Raw genomic sequence first — 21,247 nt, forward strand, 5'->3', positions numbered from 1 at the left:
CCTGTCCATTTTTTTTAGTTCCCATTGACTTAAGTGAAGTTGAAAATTGGGAGATACATATAAGAGTTGATCCATTTTATGCAATTTACTCTTCCACCAGTATCAAAATTACCCTCTCTGTATTTACTCCTGTGCATTCTGTGGAATCCATTTCCCATTGCATGGCTTGTTTGTTCTATAGGAATAAATTATTGAAGATAATTTCTCCCATAGTTGTACTTTAAGGCAGCCAAATTATACATTATACAAATACAACTTGCCCATTTGGTGTTACCCTAACTTTTAATTTTTTTTCATGATCTTGTAGAAAGTTTCAAGAACAACCAGAATTTGCCAAAGATGATTCAGCTGCGGCTGATATACCTTTATGGAGCCATTATCAGTGGGAGTAAGGTAAAGCTTGAGCAGTCATTTCAAAACTGGAAACTTAAGCAACATAAAGGAAAAAGATTTTCTGCTGATGCCTGATTCCTCAGTCCCTTCTTAGAAAGAGGGGGAGAACTTTTATTTTTACAGAATTTCCCATTTCCCTGTGGTTCTCTGATTTCCTCCCACATCCCAAAGACTCACATGTTGCCAGGTTAATTGACAACTGTAAATTGTGGTTGTAGGAGGATCAGCAGAGTCAATAGCCATCTGAGAAAATAAGTGAGGGGAATGGGTTTGATGGGATTTCTCTGATAACTGGCATAGATTTTATGGGCCAAATTAACTCCTGTGTTAAACAAAAATATAAGAAGTTACTCACTATTGTCTCCTCTGAGATTCACCTCCTACACATTCCATCAGTCCCATCAATCTTTCTTAGTGCAATGTTGCTCATCACCTCCAACAAGCTTCTCACTGATGTGGAGCTGTTCTACAATAAAAATGGGAAGCTGTCCAACCTACATCACCTCCATTCCAGAACCAAGGTCATTCCGACCTCAGTGATTGAGCACGGGCACTCTTGCTTATGTGCGTGTTTGGAGATCTAAATCATTGCAGAGACATTGATTAAAACATGTGAGGGAATGTGTTGTACACTAAACCTCTGTAAACAAAAGATCCTCCTCCAACCTGCTCCCACTGCACAACATTGCCCAAAACAAAACCCTGGAAAACATGGATCACTTTTCATGTCTTCCTCTCATCTGAGGTAAACTCCACCCCTCCCCCTCCCCGACCTGGCTAGATCTGCCCGTCATGCTTCAACACCCACTTCCACCCTCTCAGTCCACCAACCTCTGTTTCACCACTCCCCCTCTCTTTATATTAGCTATTTCCCTTGTCTATTCTCACTCCTGATGCAGGGTTTTGACCTGAAACGTCAACAATTCCTCCCCCCCCCCCCCCCCCCCCCATTCCCCCCCACAGATGCTGCTCAACCCACTGAGCACCTCCAGAAGATTGCCTGTTGCTAACAATTATTACGTCCTTGCTTGTTGGCTCAAGTACTGAGTATGTGGTGGCTATTTGGCCACACAAGGAATACAGTCTGAGTGGATACCCAAACATGTCGAGTGTTGGGATGATGAGCTGGGTACTGCCTGGTGGAATGGTTTAATAGATCACTCCACCTGATAGAACTACAATGTTATTTTATTCATTCAATTGAATTTAATCTGCCTGACACATGACTGAAATCTGCCTCGGACTCTTCCAATACAGAAAAATGCACTTCTTGCCATCACCTCAACCTCAGTTGAGGCTCTCATGCTGGTTCTCAGGACTTCATGTGACATAGGAACTCAGGACCAGAAGGACACCAGACCACTGCATGTTGCCTTAAAGTGCCTGATTGCAATGATCCACATTCTTCATGCCAGTAGCCTTGACCAGAGGCAAGTGGAGATAAAGGCAATATTGGAAGGTTACTTTAAGCTGTTGAATGCTGACAGGCCAGTGGCTGTGCTGGAGGAGGGGATAAAAACCCGACTGGAGGACGGGTTCATCACAGTACGGATCAACATGCTGAGTAAGTGAAGATGTCTTTGTGCCTTCATGTTTAAAGGCGCAAAATCAAAGCCAATCGGTGGGAGCATTGTTTCAATGGGGAAGAAGTTAATTCATAGAACAGGTAGAGTTGGAAGACAGTGAAAACAAATGGTATTGAGTTAAATGCAAATTAGATTTCTCCCAGAAAAAAAGTTAGAGCATAGTACAGACGTACTATTACATGATAGCTGCAACATGCTCGTGAGGAATGGTTGACTTTAGGTTTCAAAAGATCTCCATGACTGGAGATGACTTATGTCAAATTTGAGCCTATAAACAAATGAATTACATTGATTACTCTACAGGTGCATTTATGGAGTATCATCATGCAATTATGATGCTACATGGTGAATTAGATAGGCCTCTTTTTTTTGTGGTCAATTCCTATGTTCTGATTCCAAGCAAAAAGGTTACCAATTGAGCTGTTGTGGATCTCGCGCTGTCTCTTTGTCTCTTCCCCTGTGCAGAAGCAGCTAAAGCCAAACTGAGCTTTTTATGTTACAGGTGCTATCTCCGAAATGTTGAACTGTAAGGATCGCCCTGTGCTTCAGGCCATATTCCTTAATAACAACTGCTTTGAGCACATCATTAGACTCATCCAAAATAGCAAGGTATGGACAGCTTACCGAGCAATTCTATCTCATTGCTTGCTATTGGCTTTCTGTGCTTTTATTCTCCTGGACTCTTAAAAGTGAGGTTAGGCTGCTGAGCTGAGGGAAATTCTTGGTATTGGTATTGGAATTGGTTTTTTATTGTCACTTGCACCAAGGTACAGTGAAAAACTTGTCTTGCATACCGATCATACAGGTCAATTCATTACACAGTGCAGTTACATTGAGTTAGTACAGAGTGCATTGAGGTAGTACAGGTAAAAACAATAACAGTACAGAGTAAAGTATCTGTGAATTCTGTTAGATAAATGAAAGAGAAAACTAGAAATGCTTGAATTCTAAAATTAATATTGAAGATTCAAGAGGGACTGGAATTTAGGATGAAAGTCCCTAATCATTTCTTCCCCCAACTTTTTCCCTTCCTGGGGATAGAAGAAGAGTGGGATCAATTGGATAGCACTTCCAAAGACCCAGTACAGATGCAATGGTCAGAATGACTTCCTGTGTTGTAAGATTCTATGATTCCAGTCTCCATGCTCTGCCCTGGCTATTATTTGTCACCCAGTTCAAGTAGCTATTCTTCACGTGTTGCTTGAGATATGTCGGCTATTTTCTCAAGTACAAACTGCCAACATGTACAAACTTACTTTTCTCAGCAGATGCCCAGATTCTTGAAGAGTAGTTTTCAGTGCACATGGAATGATTGATCATCCAGTAGAAAGGATTATCTGCTTTTATAGAACCTACTGGAATTTTTAAAAATAAAAAAGGTTGTGCTTATTTGTTTGTGCTTCTTAATAAATGTGAGTGCATAATTGTGAGAGTGCCATTTAATGATTATTGGTAGGTATATGTTTATGTGAGTGAATCTGAGATCATCCAAGTGAGTACAGTTTAATGTACATAAACAACTAGGCATGTGAACTAATCTGTTCCAATGAGCTATGCAAGTATGAGTCAGTGTGAGGAGTGTGCATGTGACCCCACTTAGTCTGCAAAGGTCATATTTTGTGCATACTTTAAAGAAAGTAGGTCAAGGCTGAGCGTATTTTCGCTGTCAAAATGCATATTTTAAAAAAAACAGATATTATGGACCTTGCTTGTCCTAGCTGCACATTTCTACATTGGCTCCACTAAATACAGCTGTGAGATGAGGCAGGATCCAAACTGATTATAGAGCTGATCCATGAAAATACAGAGAAACACAAGAACACAGGAGCAGAAGTAAACCACCAGGACCTTCAAGCTTGCCCCACCATTCAATATGATCATTGTTGGTCTATGCTGCCCTCAATTCCTCCTCTGTGACACTTCACCATAGCCCTCAGTTCCTTGATCTTTCAAATATTTATCTACCTCCATCTAAAATACTTATAATAATTTTGGCTCCACAACCCTCAGGGGTAGAGAATTCCAGATTCATCACCCTCTGTGAAAAGAAATTTCTATGAATCTCAGTTTATAATAACTGGCCCCTTGTCTTTTAACTATGTTCCCTTGTTTGAAGCTCTCCCACTATTGAAAACCCCTCAACATCTACCCTTTTAAGCCCCCACAGGATCTTGTATGTCTCAATAAGTTCATCCCTCATTCTGCTAAACTCTAAAGAATACAGACCCAAACTATTAAGTCTTTCTTGATAGGGCAACCCTCACATCCCAGGAATTAGCATGGTGAATCTCTTTTGGACTGCCTCCATTGCTTCCTTTCTTAGGTAAGGGGACTAAAACTGTGCCCAGTACTCCAGGTGTGTCCTTACCAGGATCCTATATAACGGCAGCAAAACTTCCCCTCTTCTAACTCCAACCCCTTTGCAATAAAGGCTAATGTGTCATTTGATTCCCTTAACCAAAGAACCTTGTGCTTCCCACATTGAACTCCATTTGCCACTCAGAGAAATTGCAGTACCAGGTGGACCCACTGCCCCTCAGCCAGTAACATTGTTTCCTGATGACAGACTACCTTCTGATCAACTCCTACACTACTTTTAACTTGTGTTTCCTTAGAAAAGAGCAGTCAAACATGGAATGACTGCTGACCTTGGGAGTCTTCTCAAGTTTCTGCAGTGGGGATCTCTTGTTATGATCTTTCTCAAGTATCTTCCCTCAAATATATTTTTATGATAAAATGGTTGGGCGCATTGAGTAGAAACATCTTATCCATCTGAAAGTTAGCAAGTTAATTTATGTTGCACTGTTGTGTTTTGTGAGCTTTGTGTGGTTTCCAATGTCATGCATTTTATACATTCTGTTTTTTTGTCGCTTTTCCAATGCCTCCCCATCAACCCTCCCTCGCCTCTCCCTTCCCTTTCTTTAACAGCTCTATGTAAGCAGTAGATCTAAGGATGGGAGTGACCTTACCACTCAATTACTGACTGAAATCAATCTCAGCAAGGTACAGCTGCAGCTGATTGAAAAGGAATGGCCAGGCTTGATGTCAGCACGGTGCAGTCAGACAGTGAAAAACCTCCACTCTTCCCCTTCTTGTCCATACCCCTCTCGTTCTCTCTATCTGTCCTTCTTGTTCTCTCCTTCTGCCCCTCTCGTTCTCTCCTTCTGCCCCTCTCGTTCTCTCCATCTCTCTCCCTCTTTCATTCTCTCCATCTCCCTCTCTCTCTCCCCCCCGTCGTACTCTCCACTTCCCTCCCACTCTCGTTCTGCCCATTCTTGTTCTGTGGCTGTTTTTCATTCCTGTCCCTGACTACCCCTTTTCTGTTTGCTGTCCCCAGTCTCCATCTCCTACCCTCTTGTTTAATATCTTCACTCTTCAAACCTCTTCTACAGTAGCAGAGAGAAACTTTGCAACCCAATTATTGGAAAAAAATTATTTAAAAGAAAAACAAATCTGAAAGCAGGTACTTAGTGTATTAAATGTAAGGAAAGCTGCAGCTTGCTGATACCACCTGGGGATGCTGATCCTATTTCGTGCTCACTTATTTGTCTGTCAATCATTAGTATATTTCTACTAGGTTGATTGAAATTCATGGTTGCGAAATGATTAATATCACACCACAACAAAAGTGCAAGAACTTGATTTACGTAGCCTAAGTCAGACTAAAACACACAAAACTCTTGTAATCTTGATCACAATATTTTTTACACTCTACCAGCATAAAGCAATAAAAAAATGTCAGAGGGATTTGTAGAAGGTTTAGTGTTTTGGACTATAGCCTGCTGTACATTGCCTGTTGATATTCTGTAGATAAGAGCAGAATGTTTCAAAGATATAGATAATTTAAGCGAGTTTAAGCTATGGCATATAGAGTTCAGCTTGGGGATATGTGAGGTCATCCATATGAATCCAAGAAAAACAAATAGAAATCTTTGACAAACTAGGAGTTATGCAAGAACAAAGAGATTGACTCCCTATGAACATATAGCTGTTTATTAGCTTTTACTAAAAAGGTGTAATTAGGAAGAGGACTATAATCTCAGGAGGGCTGCAATATACAAGTCAAGATGTGATACTTCCAATGTAGACGGTCAGCCTTATATGGAGTGTTATATTCATATTTGGGAACTACATCTTATGCTTTGGAAGGACTGCAGAACAGTTTCACCCAAAATGATTCCAGATCATTAGATTGAATCACAAGTTTCAGAAACTTTACTTTTGGTCCCTTGAGTGTGGAAGATTAAGGCCCAATTTCATCCCAATGTTTAAACTAACAAAGAGATTGGAAACAATAAATGTAGAGAAGCAATATCTACTGATTGGGGAATCCAAAACAGGATGGCACAATCTTAAACTTAGAACTTGAGCATTTGGGAGTGACATCAAAAAGCATTTCTTTTCATAGAAAAAGGGAAAGGAAAACACTGTACATGCTGGGTAGATTGACATTTTCAAAACTGGGATTGATAGTCTTTTTTTAGGTATAAAAAAAAGTAATTTGGATTAAAGTCACCAATAAATTACAAGGTAGAATAAAGAGAGAGAGAGAAAGAACAGAGCTTCATAAAAGCAGTTATGTAAGGTCATTGTGAATTTCAGAATGATATTTATAGCCTGCAGATGAAACGACCTTTGCAAATCAGAGGCAGAAACTAATCCCTATTGTAGTGATGGGGATGAACCAGATCATGTTTGTTGTGGTGTGATGTTCATGTTTCTAACACCACTAAAACACTTTGCTGATTCTTACGGTTGTGGCGAATACATTGTGAAATGTAACATCATGGTGACTTGTATCTGCATTGAAGCCATTGGGCACTGCTATCTCTGACTACAGAGGAAGAATAAGGAGATCTTCATCTGTTGGAGGTATTGATAAAACTTTCTCAAAACATTTGCAGTAAGTACCTTGATTGCTGTGCCTTGGACAAGATTGCAATAAGCAGAAAGAGCCTCATGGGATTGCACCCCATGTCCCTGTATCACTTACCACAGATCTACATCCCATAGATCCTCAGCAACATCTGAAATTGTGTTCATCAATAAATCTGGTCATTTGCAGGCTGCCCCCAGAGCACAAAATGACCATGGGAACTTTTGCCTTGACTCCAAAACAAGGACTTATCTCCTATCTGCTCCGGCCCATAACTGACTTCAGCCTTGCACTTCACCCTTAATGCTTTCTGAAGTCACCCAGCAAGCCATCCTATTCTTAACATTCACTAATAGTTCAAGTAGGGGGACTGCTGTGAGATTCAAATGGCAATTGGCAATTAATGCCATCCAGGCCACGATGCACACATTCTGTGAATTTCATTTTTGAGTCTGTTGCAGATTGACTCAATCTGTCCCAAATCATTCCATCCACTCACTGAAAATTTTATAGGTTGCACGTACACTTCTTTCTCAGGATGTGGTGTATTATTATCATGGTCAAAGCTTTGGCCGTGAGGGATAGTAGGCTTTCTCCTTAAATTATTGTTACTGTAGAACTGTACACCGATGTTCCTGGGTATAAATTAGATCTCTTTTTTTGCCAGGATAAATGGTATTATAAATCTAGAAAGTGATAAGTTTTATTTTGGCTGATACGATACATCAGAATCTTTGTGCTGCCTTTGGCAGGGGTTAATATTACAGTCCAGGGAGGTCTAAAATGCAGTTCTGAATTAGATGTCCTCAGCCAGAATGGGACCAGAAGCTCTACAAATGCAGTCTGCTATGCTAAACAGTTTCTCCCCTTCTGAATCACCCTCACCAGAGAAAATAATATGAAAAATGGTTTGGTAATGTGATCAACTGGCCCCATTTTTTTCATGGTTGAATTAGCTGCCAGTGCCTACATTCATTGTCCTCAGTATGCAAAGTCACTGCAAGTTGGCATTTATTTACCATCATTATTTGCCCTTAATAATGTAGAGGCATCTCGTTTTTATGACTCCAGTCTGGTGCTACTTGCATTGCAACCACAGATGACAATTAAGAGCCAATCACATTGATATTTTCAAGGGGAAAATGCAATTGCAGTCTTGTCTCCCCATCTTCTTTCGCATTCAGTCTTCATGAGCATGTTCACAGATGGCCTTGTTTCTGAAGTAGGATGTTGCAGCTCAACTTTATGGACTTCTTATAGAGTAGGTGTGGTTGTTGTAATAATCTGCCTCCTTTGCAGGTATTTGAGAAAGAATCGGATTCCATCACAGTGCATGCCATCAGAGTGCTGACAGCAATCATGAAGAACTCGCCCTCTGCCAAGGTATAATTTCGGGAGCTTCAATGTCACAAGAACACCAAAGAGCCTGTTCTAGATCTTTGTCTTTCTCTATATTTCCTGTTTGTAGCCATATTCTCACAGGACAAAGAGTTAAAATCAGGCCCTCCATATCAGGAGCCATTACTTTAACTATGTTTAAATACATCTGGTCTCATTAGCTTGAGATTTCCATTTAGAGGCTCACCGTTTATAACTACCTCCCTGTGAAAGTTGCCTTTCCCTGGAGCAGGTCCCCAATTGCAGAAAGAAGCTGACCAACAATTCCACTGAAATGCTTTTGAGTGGAAATTTCAGACTTATAATTATTGCATCCAATTTTTGATCCTTCATTTCACATCAGTCCCACCCCTTCAATGACAGACTTGTAACTCCTGAAAATGCAGCTTCACACAACAGTGAGTAATTCTAGTTTTTTATTCTTTGACTGAATGTTTATCCAAATTCCCATTGGGTCAGAATAGCATTATTGCTTTTCTTGAGCATTTTATTTACCATGAAGGGAAATTCAAAACAAAGCATTACCTCAATTTTGAAGGATACTTGATTTGACCTGGTTTCTCAATCTTTCATGCGAGGTATAATCACTAATTATTTGCTATTCTTGCCGTTCAGCATCCTTATTTTGGCCCAACTGAAGAGCTTTTCAGCATTTTTTTAAAAGTGACATTTTAAGCTTGCACAGAGTGAGTCTGACACTGTGCAATGTGTCATTTATTAGATGAGGTATTAAACCAAGGCCCTGAGTACCTTCATAGCTGGAGGCAAAGCACCCCAGGAAACTGTTTTGAAGAATGAGTGAGGTGTTCTCCCAACACCCTAGCCAAAATTCTTTTGCTCAACTACCATCACCAGAAGATATTTCTTTACTATTTGTAGCACCTTGGGTTCGATTGGTTGCTGTGTTTCCACATATCGCAACAGTGCTTGAAAAGTCCTTCACTGGTGGTAAAGTACAATGGGATGTCCTGAGACTGTGAAAGGCACTGCAGGATTGCAAGTCTTTCTTACTTACATTTATCAGCTGCTGGTAGAATTGTCAGATTACATTGTGACATCATTGGTACGGTACATGGAGAAAGAATGACAACAGTCCCATGTCCAGGGATGATTTGTCCTTACAATATTCAAATCTACTTTAAACAACATTTGGCTGCATGGTTCTTTTTGCCAACAGGAGGTGTTTAAGGAGCGGATTGGTTATTCTCACCTGTATGAAGTGCTGAAAAGCCAAGGAGAGCCAACAAATCGTCTCCTGCAAGAGCTCATGAACATGGTAAGTAGAGGTGTGCACACCAAGCTGATGGCTCGGGGGTGCAGAGGTACTGTCTAGGATGACAGTAAGGCATACAAACCAAACTTCAGCGAAGCCACAGCTGGTAATAATACCTTGCACTGAGGTGGAAGGGGAGATGGTGGGCTTCTTACTTGGACTGATTTTATTCTTGGGATCTGAGTGGCTTATAAGAATGTGAGAAATAGAAGCAGGAGTAGGCCATTCATTCCCTTGCACTTACTTCACCACTCAGTCAAGACCTTGGTTGATCTTTTACCCCAGTGCTACTTTTCTATATGAAACCCATAACCCTTGATTCCTTAATATTCAAATTGCTGGCAAGCCTGCCATTTATCATTCATTACCAGTTACTTTAAGAATGAAAATGATGGTGACTGTTCTGGTTACAGCTTTTATGAATAAGTGGCTTCAGTCATGAATGGGTCAGTTAAATAAATGTTTACATCTCATGATGGTTCCCTTCTGTTTGCAGGCCATTGAAGATGACAACATGGCCAACCTCACAATGATCAACAATGAGCAGCCCCTGTTAATCTTGGTGCAGTGGATTCCTGACCTGAAGTCCCGTGATCTACAGATCTTTGTCTCTGAGTGGCTGAAGAAAGTGTGCAGTGCCACCCTGCGGACACGTATGACTTGTGTAAAAGCTGGAATGCTTCCCACTGTCCTGGCAACTTTGGGCTGCCACCCACAGCTTGACAGGAAGTGCAGTGAGAACCTTATTGACCTGCTCCAGTCCCTAGGGAGACTCTCCATTCAACCTGCAGAACTTCGGCAGCTGATAAAACTTCTTCGAACCGATGATGGCAAAGCACACCCGTATTCCACTCGTGTTATTCGGGCTTTGTCAGCAATGGCAAGGAAAGATAGCTCAGAAAGTGTGCTGCAGTATTTTGATCTGACTCCCAGCATGGCTGGAATAATGGTTCCCACCATCCATAAGTGGCCAGGTAATGGTTTTGCATTCCATGCTTGGCTCTGTCTGAACGAGGAACAAGAGGACTTTTACTTATTAAGAAAGAGACCAAAAAGGAAACAACTGTACAGGTAGGAATTGTAAACGATAACTGCAAATAATAACTGCAAATAATAACTATTAGTTAAGATATTACCAACCTTCATAAATACAAATTTCAATTATTATCTGCCTGTACAGTCAGGAAATGTTAAAGATCAACCACTTGTAAGTGTTAATTGCTAACTATGAAAATCAGTGTTGTTCTGGGAAAAGAAAATTATGTTCGACCAATTTATTGGAGCTCTTTTAAGAAGTAATTGTGGATAAAGGGGAACAGGCAAATATACTATACTCAGATTTATCAGAAGGCATTTGATAAGGTGCCACAGCAAAAGTTATTGTGGAAGGTAAAAGCTTGTGCTGTTCAGATGGTGAGTGGGAAGGTGGAGTTGGGGTTACAATCAAGTCTGCTGTGACCTTACTGAGTGGCAGAGCAGGCTTTAGGGGCTATGTGGTCTGCTCCTGGTCCTAATTCATGTACCCTTATGATATAAAAAGGGGCATAAAGAAGCAAGAGTATTAGATTGCATTAGAGAAGGAAGTAGTACCATATTAAAGAAGGCAGATGTGGATCACTTGCCATTTTTCTGGAGTCACCTCCCAGTGAAGACAGACATTAATAATCAAAAATGGCCCTGGCTCTAGTGTGCCCGCTCAGCCTCTGATCGTCTGAGGAAACGGTGCTTCAAACCTATCACTAAGCTCACGGTCTACATTGCAGCACTGACACCTGCCTCCTGTATGTTTTTGAGACATGGAGTATCTGCAGCAGGACTAGAGGGATACTATAAATGTTGTCTCCACAAAATTGTCCATGTCCATGGGCAGAATGATGAAACCAGTGTCAGCATCCTTTCCCAAGCCAACATCAAAGCTCTGATCACATCCAACCAGTTCCAGTGAACATTGTTCAGATGCCTAACACCAGACTCCTGAATGTGTACTCTGCTCTGAGCTCTGTCAGACCAAGACATTACTAACAGTGCTTTGAGGGTGTTCTCAAAGCCACTTTGGGGAAAAAAAATCATCCTCACCGACTGATCAAATTGGAGAAGATGCATTCAGGACAGCACTAAGAACTATGAGTTTGTCCACCAGGCTTGTGGAAAGAATCCAGCATCACCATCCACTCCATCAAGCACTTCCTGCTTTTTATGTGGCAGAGTATGTGGATCCAAGATAAGCCCCACAGAACTGGAGTGGAAGCAAGCAATCCTTGAGTCCGAGGATTGCCTAAGAAGGGCTAGACAGACAGGTGTAAGAGACAGGTGCATGCTAGTAACAACACAGAGTTGAATAATGTTGGTAAGATACAAACACAAGTAACCATGCGGGACTAAGATGATATGACAATGGGGAAATGTAGTTGAAGACTGTAAGGACTGAAAGCTAAATATTCATGGATACAAAATGCCCAAGAAAGATGGAGAAGGGGAAAAAGATAGGGTGACGGTATTGATTAAGAAGAATATTGTAGTCTTAGAAAGGGACAAAGTCTTGTTGGGGGGAGGGGGAAGCAACAACAGAATCTATTTAATTAGAGCAGAAGAACAAACTACCAGAGGAAATCAGTGAGTCAGACAGCATCTATGGAGGCAGAGATGTGGCCAATATTTTGGGTCGAGATCCTGAACTAGGACTGAGAGTAGATGGGGAAATGGCCAGTATAAAGTGGTGAGAGGGAGGGGTGAAGCAGGGGCTGGTAGGTGATTGGTGGAACCAGGTGAGGAGGAAGATGATGGACAGATGGAGTCAGGTGGGGGGGGGGGGAACGGGTGGAGTTGAGTGACAGTGACTGCAAGGTGAAATGTTCTTCTAGTTTGCGTTTGGCCTCACCCTGGCAGTGGAGAAGGCAGAGGACAGACAGGTTGATGTGGGAAGCGAGGGGGAGTTGAAATGACATGCAACCGAGAGGTCAAAGTGGCCCTCATTAGACAGAGTGCAGGTGCTCCGCAAAATGGTTACCAGTCTGCACTTGGTCTCACCGATGTCGAGGGAACCACATTGAGATCATGGACTGCAGTAGACAAGGTTGGAGAAGATGCATGTGAAGCTTTGCCTGACTTGGAAGACTGCTTAGGTCCCTGGATCCAAACAGTGTCAATCAGTGACGACATGACGTGCTAGCAGAATGAACAGTCAAATGGGAGATGGAATTTAAGACAGAGAAGTGTAAGGTGATGCATGTTAGCTGAAAGGATGCAAGAGGTAATACAGTTCTAATGACACGGTTCTAAGGTGCGTACCTGGTGGTTCATAGGCCCAGCTTTTCAAGGTGGCAGGACATATTGGAGAGTAGTCGGCAAATTATATCAGATTTCGGGCTTCATAAATAGGAATACAAAAAGCAGGGAAGTTATGTTGAACTTTTATGAAGCTCTGGTTAGATCACATTTTAGAAGGTGCAGAGGAGAATTATAAGAGTGGTTCCTGGAATGTGACATTTTAGCTGCAACATATGGAGGTTGTGGAGATGTGTGCAAGAGGTATACATGATTATAACAGTTAGATAAGGTAGACAAAGAAAACCTGTTCCAACTAGCAGATGGAACAAGGAATAAGGGACACTGATTTAAGGTTTTGAGCAAGAGATGTAATTGGGTTGGAAGAGGAGAGAGATATGAGGAATTAGTGATAATGATCCGGAACACACGCCCTGCAAAGGTGGTGCAAGTAGAAACAAATAATGATTTTGAAAGGAAATTAAAGATGCACTTCAGGGAAATAATTTTGCAGGGCTACAGTGATATAATGGGACAGAGAGCTGGCACCTTCTGGGGCACTGTGATTCCGACTCTCTTTTGATCACTTTCCTTGTGGTTCATGGCCCACAGCGAGGGAGTGATGTAAGTTCAACATTCAACAGCTCTATGTTTGATGGTGATATCACATTGGATAGGCTGGGGATTGAAAAACTGTTGGATTGTTACAGCTCCTCTGAAATTGGGGCTGAGCCACTTGGAGAAAGCATAACAATCTCTACCCTATCTATAACCTTCAATAGACCTGTTCTGAGGACGTTTGATGCCTAGTCGATTTTATTCTAAATCCACTCTATGCTGTTGCTACCCTGACAGTGTCTGATGAAATAGTACAGAGGAAGGCTTTCACTGCAGAGCCATATTTGTCAGTGTGAGATACAACCCACCAGTAGCTCACCTGGGAATTCTGAAACAGTCAGAGAAGTGAAGGTAGCCACCAGGTGAACTTGTGCATTCAGAAAATTGTTCCCTACCTTCAGTACTGGAAAATGACAAACCCGAGCTTTCTAATGACAAATCATTCCTGAAATAGGGAAATGGATCACAAAATTCAAAAAGAAGGTGGAGCATACAGAAGTAGCAGGGAAGCCATTTAACAAACTCTTTTCCTTTCTTCCCTCCCTTTCCTGAAGTTTCTTTACAGCCAGTGGCACTGGATTCGAGGCCTTCTTCACCTCAGATGGGATGCTGGTTGTCGCAGTTTGCACAAAAAGAGAATACATGACTGTAGCCCTCGAAGACTGCTGCTTTAGTGACTCAACCTGGGTATGTTCCTCTGTGATCCCTCATCCCCATTCCCAAAATATATTGGTCCATTTATTGTCAATATCTGAATTCCCTGGAAAGGGAGCTTCTTTCTTGAACTTCTAGTATGGTTTTATTGGGCTCCTTTAAAAAGCAGTTAAGAGTCAACCAGGGACATAGGCAAATCCAAGTAACCAAGTATCTCTTTGAAGTTTCCTTTCCTATAAGTGAACCTCCTGGATCATAACTGTTGTCAGGTTTTTAGTTTATAGGGCACTGGAGCTGTCCTCATCACGAGCCAATGGTTGCACTTAAGATGTGGGATGGAAGCAAGGATTATCCCAGGGATGCCACAGCTCAGATTATTTATCATGGAGCTTCAGGGTAGCATAGCCTTTATGGACCCTTCTTCCACTTTTGCTGCCAACACCATTGTTTTGTTAGAGAAAGTTGATTTATGGGCAACTTCTACAATATAACAGGAATAACAATTCTGTCAGACCCATTTTAAAGATTCAGATGTAAAATATTGCAGATGCTGGAAATCCAAAATAAAACAGAAATTGCTAAAAAAATACTCATTAGGTCAGGAAGAATCTGAAATGAGAGAAATAAATTTAATGTTTTAGCACAATCACCCTTCACTGGAACTGGTAGCAGCTATGATCCAGTTAAACTGATCTAATATTCTTCCTTACAGGAGATTACATCAATATTAAACTTTTGCACAACATGCTACTACAGAGCTATATGTCAATCCTACATGTCTGCTGACATAGATAAAGCAACATTAAGATAACTGTTGTGTCTATTTACATTATGGTATTCCTTCATCCCTACTTGGTAAAGCCTGTGCTGCCCAGTTACTCCCAAAGCTCTCTTTATTCGGTTCGCATCCTCAACAAAAAATTAAGTGGTGTGGGAGAGAAACACAGATGCAATCAGCTGAATCATAATCAAAATCAGAATCAGGTTTATTATCACTGACATACTGTATGTCGTGAAATTTGTTGTTTTGCAGCAGCAGTACAGTGCAAGACATAAAATTACTATAAGTTACAAAAATAAATAAAAAGTGCAAAAGAGGAGTAACAAAGTAGTGTTCATGGGTTCATGGACTGTTCAGAAATCTGATGGTGGAGGGGAAGAAACTGTTCCTGAATCGTTGAGTGTGGGTCTTCAGGCTCCTGTATCTCCTCTCTGATGGCAGTAACGTGAAGACGGCACGTCTTGGATGGTGAAAGTAATTTCTTTCGCCATCATTAACTTCTCTTGTCCCTATCTCTGGTTTACAGCACTGCATTGACATTGTTCACATCGCAGGACGTCGACCCTTTGGGCAGAATGTGGTGAATATCTACACAGATGGTTACCTGAGGAAGACTGCACCGTTACGATTCCCTTCACTTAATGAGGTAAGATTGACCTAGAACTTCAACTTGTGAATGTTTTCCTTTTTTCCCCAAAATAAAAAAAAGTGATTAAATTGTATTTGGCAAAATTAGTGGGAGTCTTACCTCTGATTTTTTTTATAGAGTTTATGGAGTTTGTGTTATACTTCAACATAACTTAAACTAATCAAGTGCAATACTGAACAACATGAATATGTGAATTTAGATTTTGTATGTTTAAATAAGAAAAATTGTAGTTGTATATTGTGAAACGTGAAATGCAAAAGCCAATTTGCACATTGCAAGATCTGTCTTTGGTCTTGCTTCAATGGTCATTTTTGGACAGAGTATTGGCCAAAATCCGCTTGAGAAGCTGAAGAGCCTTCTGCTGTTCCTATGATCCTGTTGCATGTCTTCTCAATGCTGTAAATATAATATCACTGTTCAAGAAACGTGGGAGAATGAAAACCAAGAATTATAGGCCAGTTCATCATGAAAATGCCAGAGTCCATTATTTCGGAAACTAAAACAGAGCACTTAAAAAAGTATTATGTGATTAAGTCGAGTTACCTTGGTTTTGTGTTTGATATATATATGGAAGAGTGAAAAGGAGATAAACTGGAGCCAGTGGAGGTAATGTATCTAGAATACAAAAGACATTTGATAAGGTGCCTCACTGATAGTCATTACACAGGCCAGGTGTTCATGGGGCTAGGGCTAATTCTCATGGATAGAACATATAGCACACAAAGAATAGAGATAAATGGGTTATTTTTAATTTGGCAAGCTGTAACTAGTAGGCTGCTGCAATGAGCCAACTTGGGCCTCAGCTATTTTTGATCTACATTAATGAATTAAGTGAAAGGACCAATTGTAATTATCCAAGTTTGCTATTATTACAAAGTGACGTGGAAAAGAGGCTGTGAGGAAGGTTTAAAAAAAGAATTGGAAAGATTTGGTGAGCCAATCAGGAGATGGGAGGTGGAGTACAATGTATGTAAATATGAGGTGAAAAGGATAGAAAATTAGAATATTTTTAAAAAAGAGAGCAGCTATTCTATGTTGATATTCAGAGAGATTTGGATGTCCTTGTAAATTGTTCTTCAGGTGACAACGTGTTCTCTCAAAATATATCTTTCTTTTAAATGGAGCCACAAGAGACTGCAGATGCTGGAATCTGGAGCAACAAATGCTGGAGGAACTCAACAGGTCAAGCAGCATCTGTGCAGGGTCTTGACCCAAAACATTGACAATTCTTTGCCCTTCACAGATGCTGCTTGACCCACTGAGTTCCTGCAGTAGTTTTTTTTTAAATGGATATTGTGTTCGGTTTCTGACCTCTACATTTACTTGGTCTGCTTTATATACTGACAGCTACTTCCAGCATATCCTACTTATTTCTTTTAATATTTCATATATAAAGATTTTGGACTTTTAATTTTATATTTTATCCTCCCCAGTCTTTCACGTATTGCTGCATTGGTTCAGCGGGTCACAGGACAACTACAACGGTTGTTACATCTCCTTCCCAGTCTCCTGATCTCTCCTTCATCCCACACCCCCCACTCAGTCGCTCTCAGTCCTTCCCTGCCAGCTTTGCAGCTCCCTCCAGAGACTCCATCTTGTTACCAGCCATCGTCAACACAATTGCAGCCGGCACACAGGATACAGAGTGGGGCACGCCCACCTCGCTGGAAGGCCAGCTGGGATCTGTCTTTGTGTTTCATGAGGCCCTACAGCCAATGCACATAAAAGCACTCTTTACTGGAGGTGAGTGATCTTATCATTCTATCTTATTGTAGAGCCCCAAGGTATGAGGCAGTAAACTTAGTTTTATATATAAATATAAATAGATATATATATTGAGGATGGTGTATCCTACAAATGTGCAGGATACACCTCCCTCAATTTTCCACAAGTTGTCCTTATTTTAATGTCTTGCTACTCCTTTTTGCAATCACTTGCAACTTACTTTATCCACAACTCTGTTGCAAGCTGTCCTCTGCCTATCTCTCATTCTGTCACTCTTTCAAGATTTAGCCTTGGGTCTTGTTTCTAACAGAAAGTTGTAGTTTTAGGCCCTCTCCCACGTATTTGCACTTGGTGATATAGCCTACGGGGCTGTCAACCAAGCTCTTGGAAGTGGAATTTTTCTAGATGACTCATGATTTTGGTGCGAGCACGGACAGAATGTTTTATTTTATCGTTGCATATTGTTATGATTATCTGATTCTATAGATGTGGGCACATAAGTTATCTGATGCTTCAGTACAGTTCTACTGGCTGAACTGTTGTGTTTGTTGCCAAGGTGAACAAAGTTAATCTGGTAGCACCGTATGAGGAGACACAAGCTAGTTCTCTTAGTGTCCTGGCCCACACGTTTCATCCAGTCATCACCGCCAAAAACTAGTTGTTTCTGGGTATTGTTATGTAACCTTGCTGTGCACTGTTTAGCCATGTGTTTGCTTATAAAACAAAAATAGCTAAACAAAAATACTTTGGAGTATTTGGGGATGTGAACGTGTTGCATCAATGTGACTTGATCTCTCTCTCCTACTCTGAGTCTTTTTATGTTCAATCTTTACCTCCATCTCATTCTGACACTTCTCTGTGTTAACATTTCCTGCCTCTCATTCTTTACTCTGCTTTACCCCTTGCCTTCTCACTTCTCTGGCTTCCCTCTGTGGCCCTATCCCAGCATATTTTCATCATTGACTTGCTCCTCATTCTTGTCTCCCTTGCTCACATCTCAGTCTCTCTCTGCCACTCATCACTGTCTCTTTCACTCTCATGATTTGATTCTCTCTGCATTTTTCTCCTGTGTTCTCTCTGGGACAAGAGAATAAGCAGAGACACAATCCCTGTGTGGTGGCCCTTTGCTGGAATTGGGATTGCTGAATTACCCACAGATCAGAACTAACTCATCTTCTGTTTGTGCTTTATTCTTCAGGTCCAAACAATCTGTTGCCCTTTAAGCCTGACAGTGAGCTATCTGATCTGGGTAGTAAACTACTCCTTTACTACTCTCCCAAGGTGATTATGTTCATTGAGTTTGCTCTAAATTTAGAAGGTTCAAACGATACCCAACTGTTGTGCTGTTGACAAAGCTTTGATTAGATGAAAGAGAACCCATTGCTAGATCTGTGTCTGGGGAGCGAGGTGGGTCAAGTTCCCTAGGTTTTGGTAGGGGTAAGTTTAGTGGTAATGATCATAACATCATAAGATTTAGGTTAACTACAAAAAAGGAGGAACAATCCAAACTAAAGGTAATTAATTGGAGGGCAGCCATATTCAATGAGATGATAAGGGGTTGAGGTGAATTGGAAACATAAGCTAACAGTTACACTGTAGCAGGATAATGGTCTGGCTTTAAGAAAGGGATGGTTCAGCTACAGTTGAGACACATTCCTCTGAGGGGCAAAGCAAGAACAAATATCGAGAGCTCCACGGATGACAAAAGAGATACAGGGAAAGAGAAAGCAAGAAAGGTTGCATATTATAAATGGCAACTTATTAATGCCAGCAAGAGCCAGGCTGATTGTAAAAGAATCAGAGGGGAAGTGAAAACTAAACAAGAGCAGTAATGAGAAAGTACGAGGAAAGATTAGCTGCCAACATAAATGTGAACCTGAAAGCTTTCGTTGGGTAGTTAAATAGTAAAAGGATAGTACATGAATGAGTGGGGCTTAGTAAGGACAAAATTCGGAACATGCAAATGGAAGCTGAGGACAGTATTAAGAAAATAAAAATTTGTATCTGTCTTCCTCAGGGAACAATTTTTTACACAATAATCGTGAAGAAGGAGATAGTTGAAACACTAGATGTGTTAAAAATTGATAGTGTGAAGGTATTAGAAAACCAGGCTAAGCTTAAAGTGGGTAAGTCACCAGGACCAGATGAAATGTATCCTGAGATTTTGCGGGAAGTATGGGAGGAAATCACAGAGACACTGACCATAATCTTTCAATGTTTATTGGGTAGTGATGGTGTCAGAGTACTGACTCTGAGAAAACACACGTAATTCATGTAGTCAGAACCACATGACCTCTCTACATCTCGGATAAATGTAGAGAGAAATAAATCATGGGAGTGAGAGAGACAGGGATGACTGGTAGAGACAGACTGAGACGTGAGCACAGGAGACAGGAATGAGGAAATGTTTCTCCCTTGTTCATAAAAGGGACCATGGATAAGTCCAACATTTATAGGCCAGTTAGTTTAATCTCAGTGGTGGGTAAGCTTGGACCCAGGACACTGGTTCAGCCTCAGCTGGGGTATTCTGAACAATTTTGGTTGCCTCATTATAAGAATGATGCAAAAACATTAAAGAGTGTCCAGAAAAAGATTGATTTCTGGTAGGAGAGACCACAGTTACCAGGATAGATTAGAAAGGCTGAGATTGCTTTTTGTGATAACAGAGAAAACTGAGAGGAGGTTTGATGGAAGTATATCAAATGATGAGTCATTTGAACAGAGTAGATAGTGAAAAACTATTTCTGTTGGAAAGGTCAAGAACTAGAGGTCATGAGTATGAAATAAAAGGGAGGAGAGTTCATAGCGACATGAGGAAAAACCTTTTAGACATCATGTGGTTGGAAGCTGCAGTGCACTCTCTACAGATGTGGTGGAGGAATTGGTGTGGCTGTGGCCTTCAGAAATTGGATAAATATGCAATGTCCTTGTTCTCCTTGTAAGACTATATACCAGGGGCTATGATGATGGGCTGAAAGACCTCCATCTCTGCTGTAACATTCTATGATGGGGAAAACAGGTGAAGTGGGTAAGTTGGGGGTGGTGGTGGTTGAGAGCAGTGGTGGTGATGGTTAGGAGTCGAAGATATTGCATACAGGAATGAATTTAGAATATATCCTTCAGAGAAGTATAATGGTATAGTTTGTGCCTCAGGTTGGGGAAATATGCCTTCATTAGCTACGTGGACATTTATCTGTTCTAACTATTTAATGTTTCTTTGTTGTTAGGCCTGCAGAAATCATATTTGCTTGGACCTCTCTTCAAATCATTCTTACGATGGGAGGTTGACCGGGCACGACACGATCAACTGGGATATTAAGGTGGGTATCAAAAATCTGGATAAATACGCCAGCAAATGGTTGCTCCCATTTCAGTGATTCAGCTCACAGTATAAACATCAAACAGAAAGTGTTGCTTATCCAAGAATGAGTACATTTGAGATGCCATAACAATGTCTATAATTTATGCTGAGTCAATCATTGCAGTTATCCACACAGTCAATGCTGAATCAGTCAGTCCCATTACAGTCAGTCAACACTCTAGTGGCAGCCTCTTGACAGTTGGTGATAATATTCTCCAAAAGATCTCATTCATTTCCTTTAACTATATATAAAAAAAATATTTGCCAATATACTATTGGTAGCACATGAAGGTATTTTGCTTTTATATTTTTCCTATTTGTTGTTAAGGATGTAATCAGCTGCATGGGAGGGATGGGAACACTCCTTCTCTTGCTGGAACAAGTGTCATCCAAGAGTGATGATTCAGAAGAGAACCAGGAGACGACTGACCTGGTGGGACCAGAACTGACGTCCTCACAGAACTTCCAGAGCATGGTCCTGCCCTTGGGAAAGTCTTCAGGTAATCCCAATGTAGTTCATTAAGAGGGAGTGATGGGGAGGGGGTTGCTGGGGTTCTCCATTCTCCAACATGTATTCTCCAACTTTGCAGTAAACTGAAAGAAATGAATAGTGTATAGGTCAGAAAATGACAAGTGACCCATTCAATAGGATAATAGTGTTTACTTACT

The 21,247-nt window shown here is 41.0% G+C and overlaps 1 protein-coding gene across 4 annotated transcripts in view; it reads left to right on the forward strand.

Annotated features, from left to right (window-relative positions):
* Positions 1–21,247, forward strand: part of nbeal2 (neurobeachin-like 2) — a 192,044-nt gene that overhangs the window by 92,444 nt on the left and 78,353 nt on the right. For 3 of the 4 annotated variants that reach the window (XM_052022635.1, XM_052022636.1, XM_052022634.1), the window contains exons 7-19: positions 308–393; positions 1,651–1,957; positions 2,482–2,588; positions 4,908–4,982; positions 8,155–8,238; positions 9,431–9,529; positions 10,023–10,597; positions 13,963–14,095; positions 15,370–15,489; positions 16,926–17,235; positions 18,416–18,498; positions 20,445–20,537; positions 20,907–21,078. In XM_052022635.1, the coding sequence (XP_051878595.1) occupies positions 308–393; positions 1,651–1,957; positions 2,482–2,588; positions 4,908–4,982; positions 8,155–8,238; positions 9,431–9,529; positions 10,023–10,597; positions 13,963–14,095; positions 15,370–15,489; positions 16,926–17,235; positions 18,416–18,498; positions 20,445–20,537; positions 20,907–21,078 (2,244 nt within the window). The remainder of the gene's footprint in view (positions 1–307; positions 394–1,650; positions 1,958–2,481; positions 2,589–4,907; positions 4,983–8,154; positions 8,239–9,430; positions 9,530–10,022; positions 10,598–13,962; positions 14,096–15,369; positions 15,490–16,925; positions 17,236–18,415; positions 18,499–20,444; positions 20,538–20,906; positions 21,079–21,247) is intronic. The other variant, XM_052022637.1, reaches the window with a different exon arrangement.

This window comes from Pristis pectinata, chromosome 9 (genome assembly GCF_009764475.1).
Source record: "Pristis pectinata isolate sPriPec2 chromosome 9, sPriPec2.1.pri, whole genome shotgun sequence".
Taxonomy (NCBI): domain Eukaryota; kingdom Metazoa; phylum Chordata; class Chondrichthyes; order Rhinopristiformes; family Pristidae; genus Pristis; species Pristis pectinata.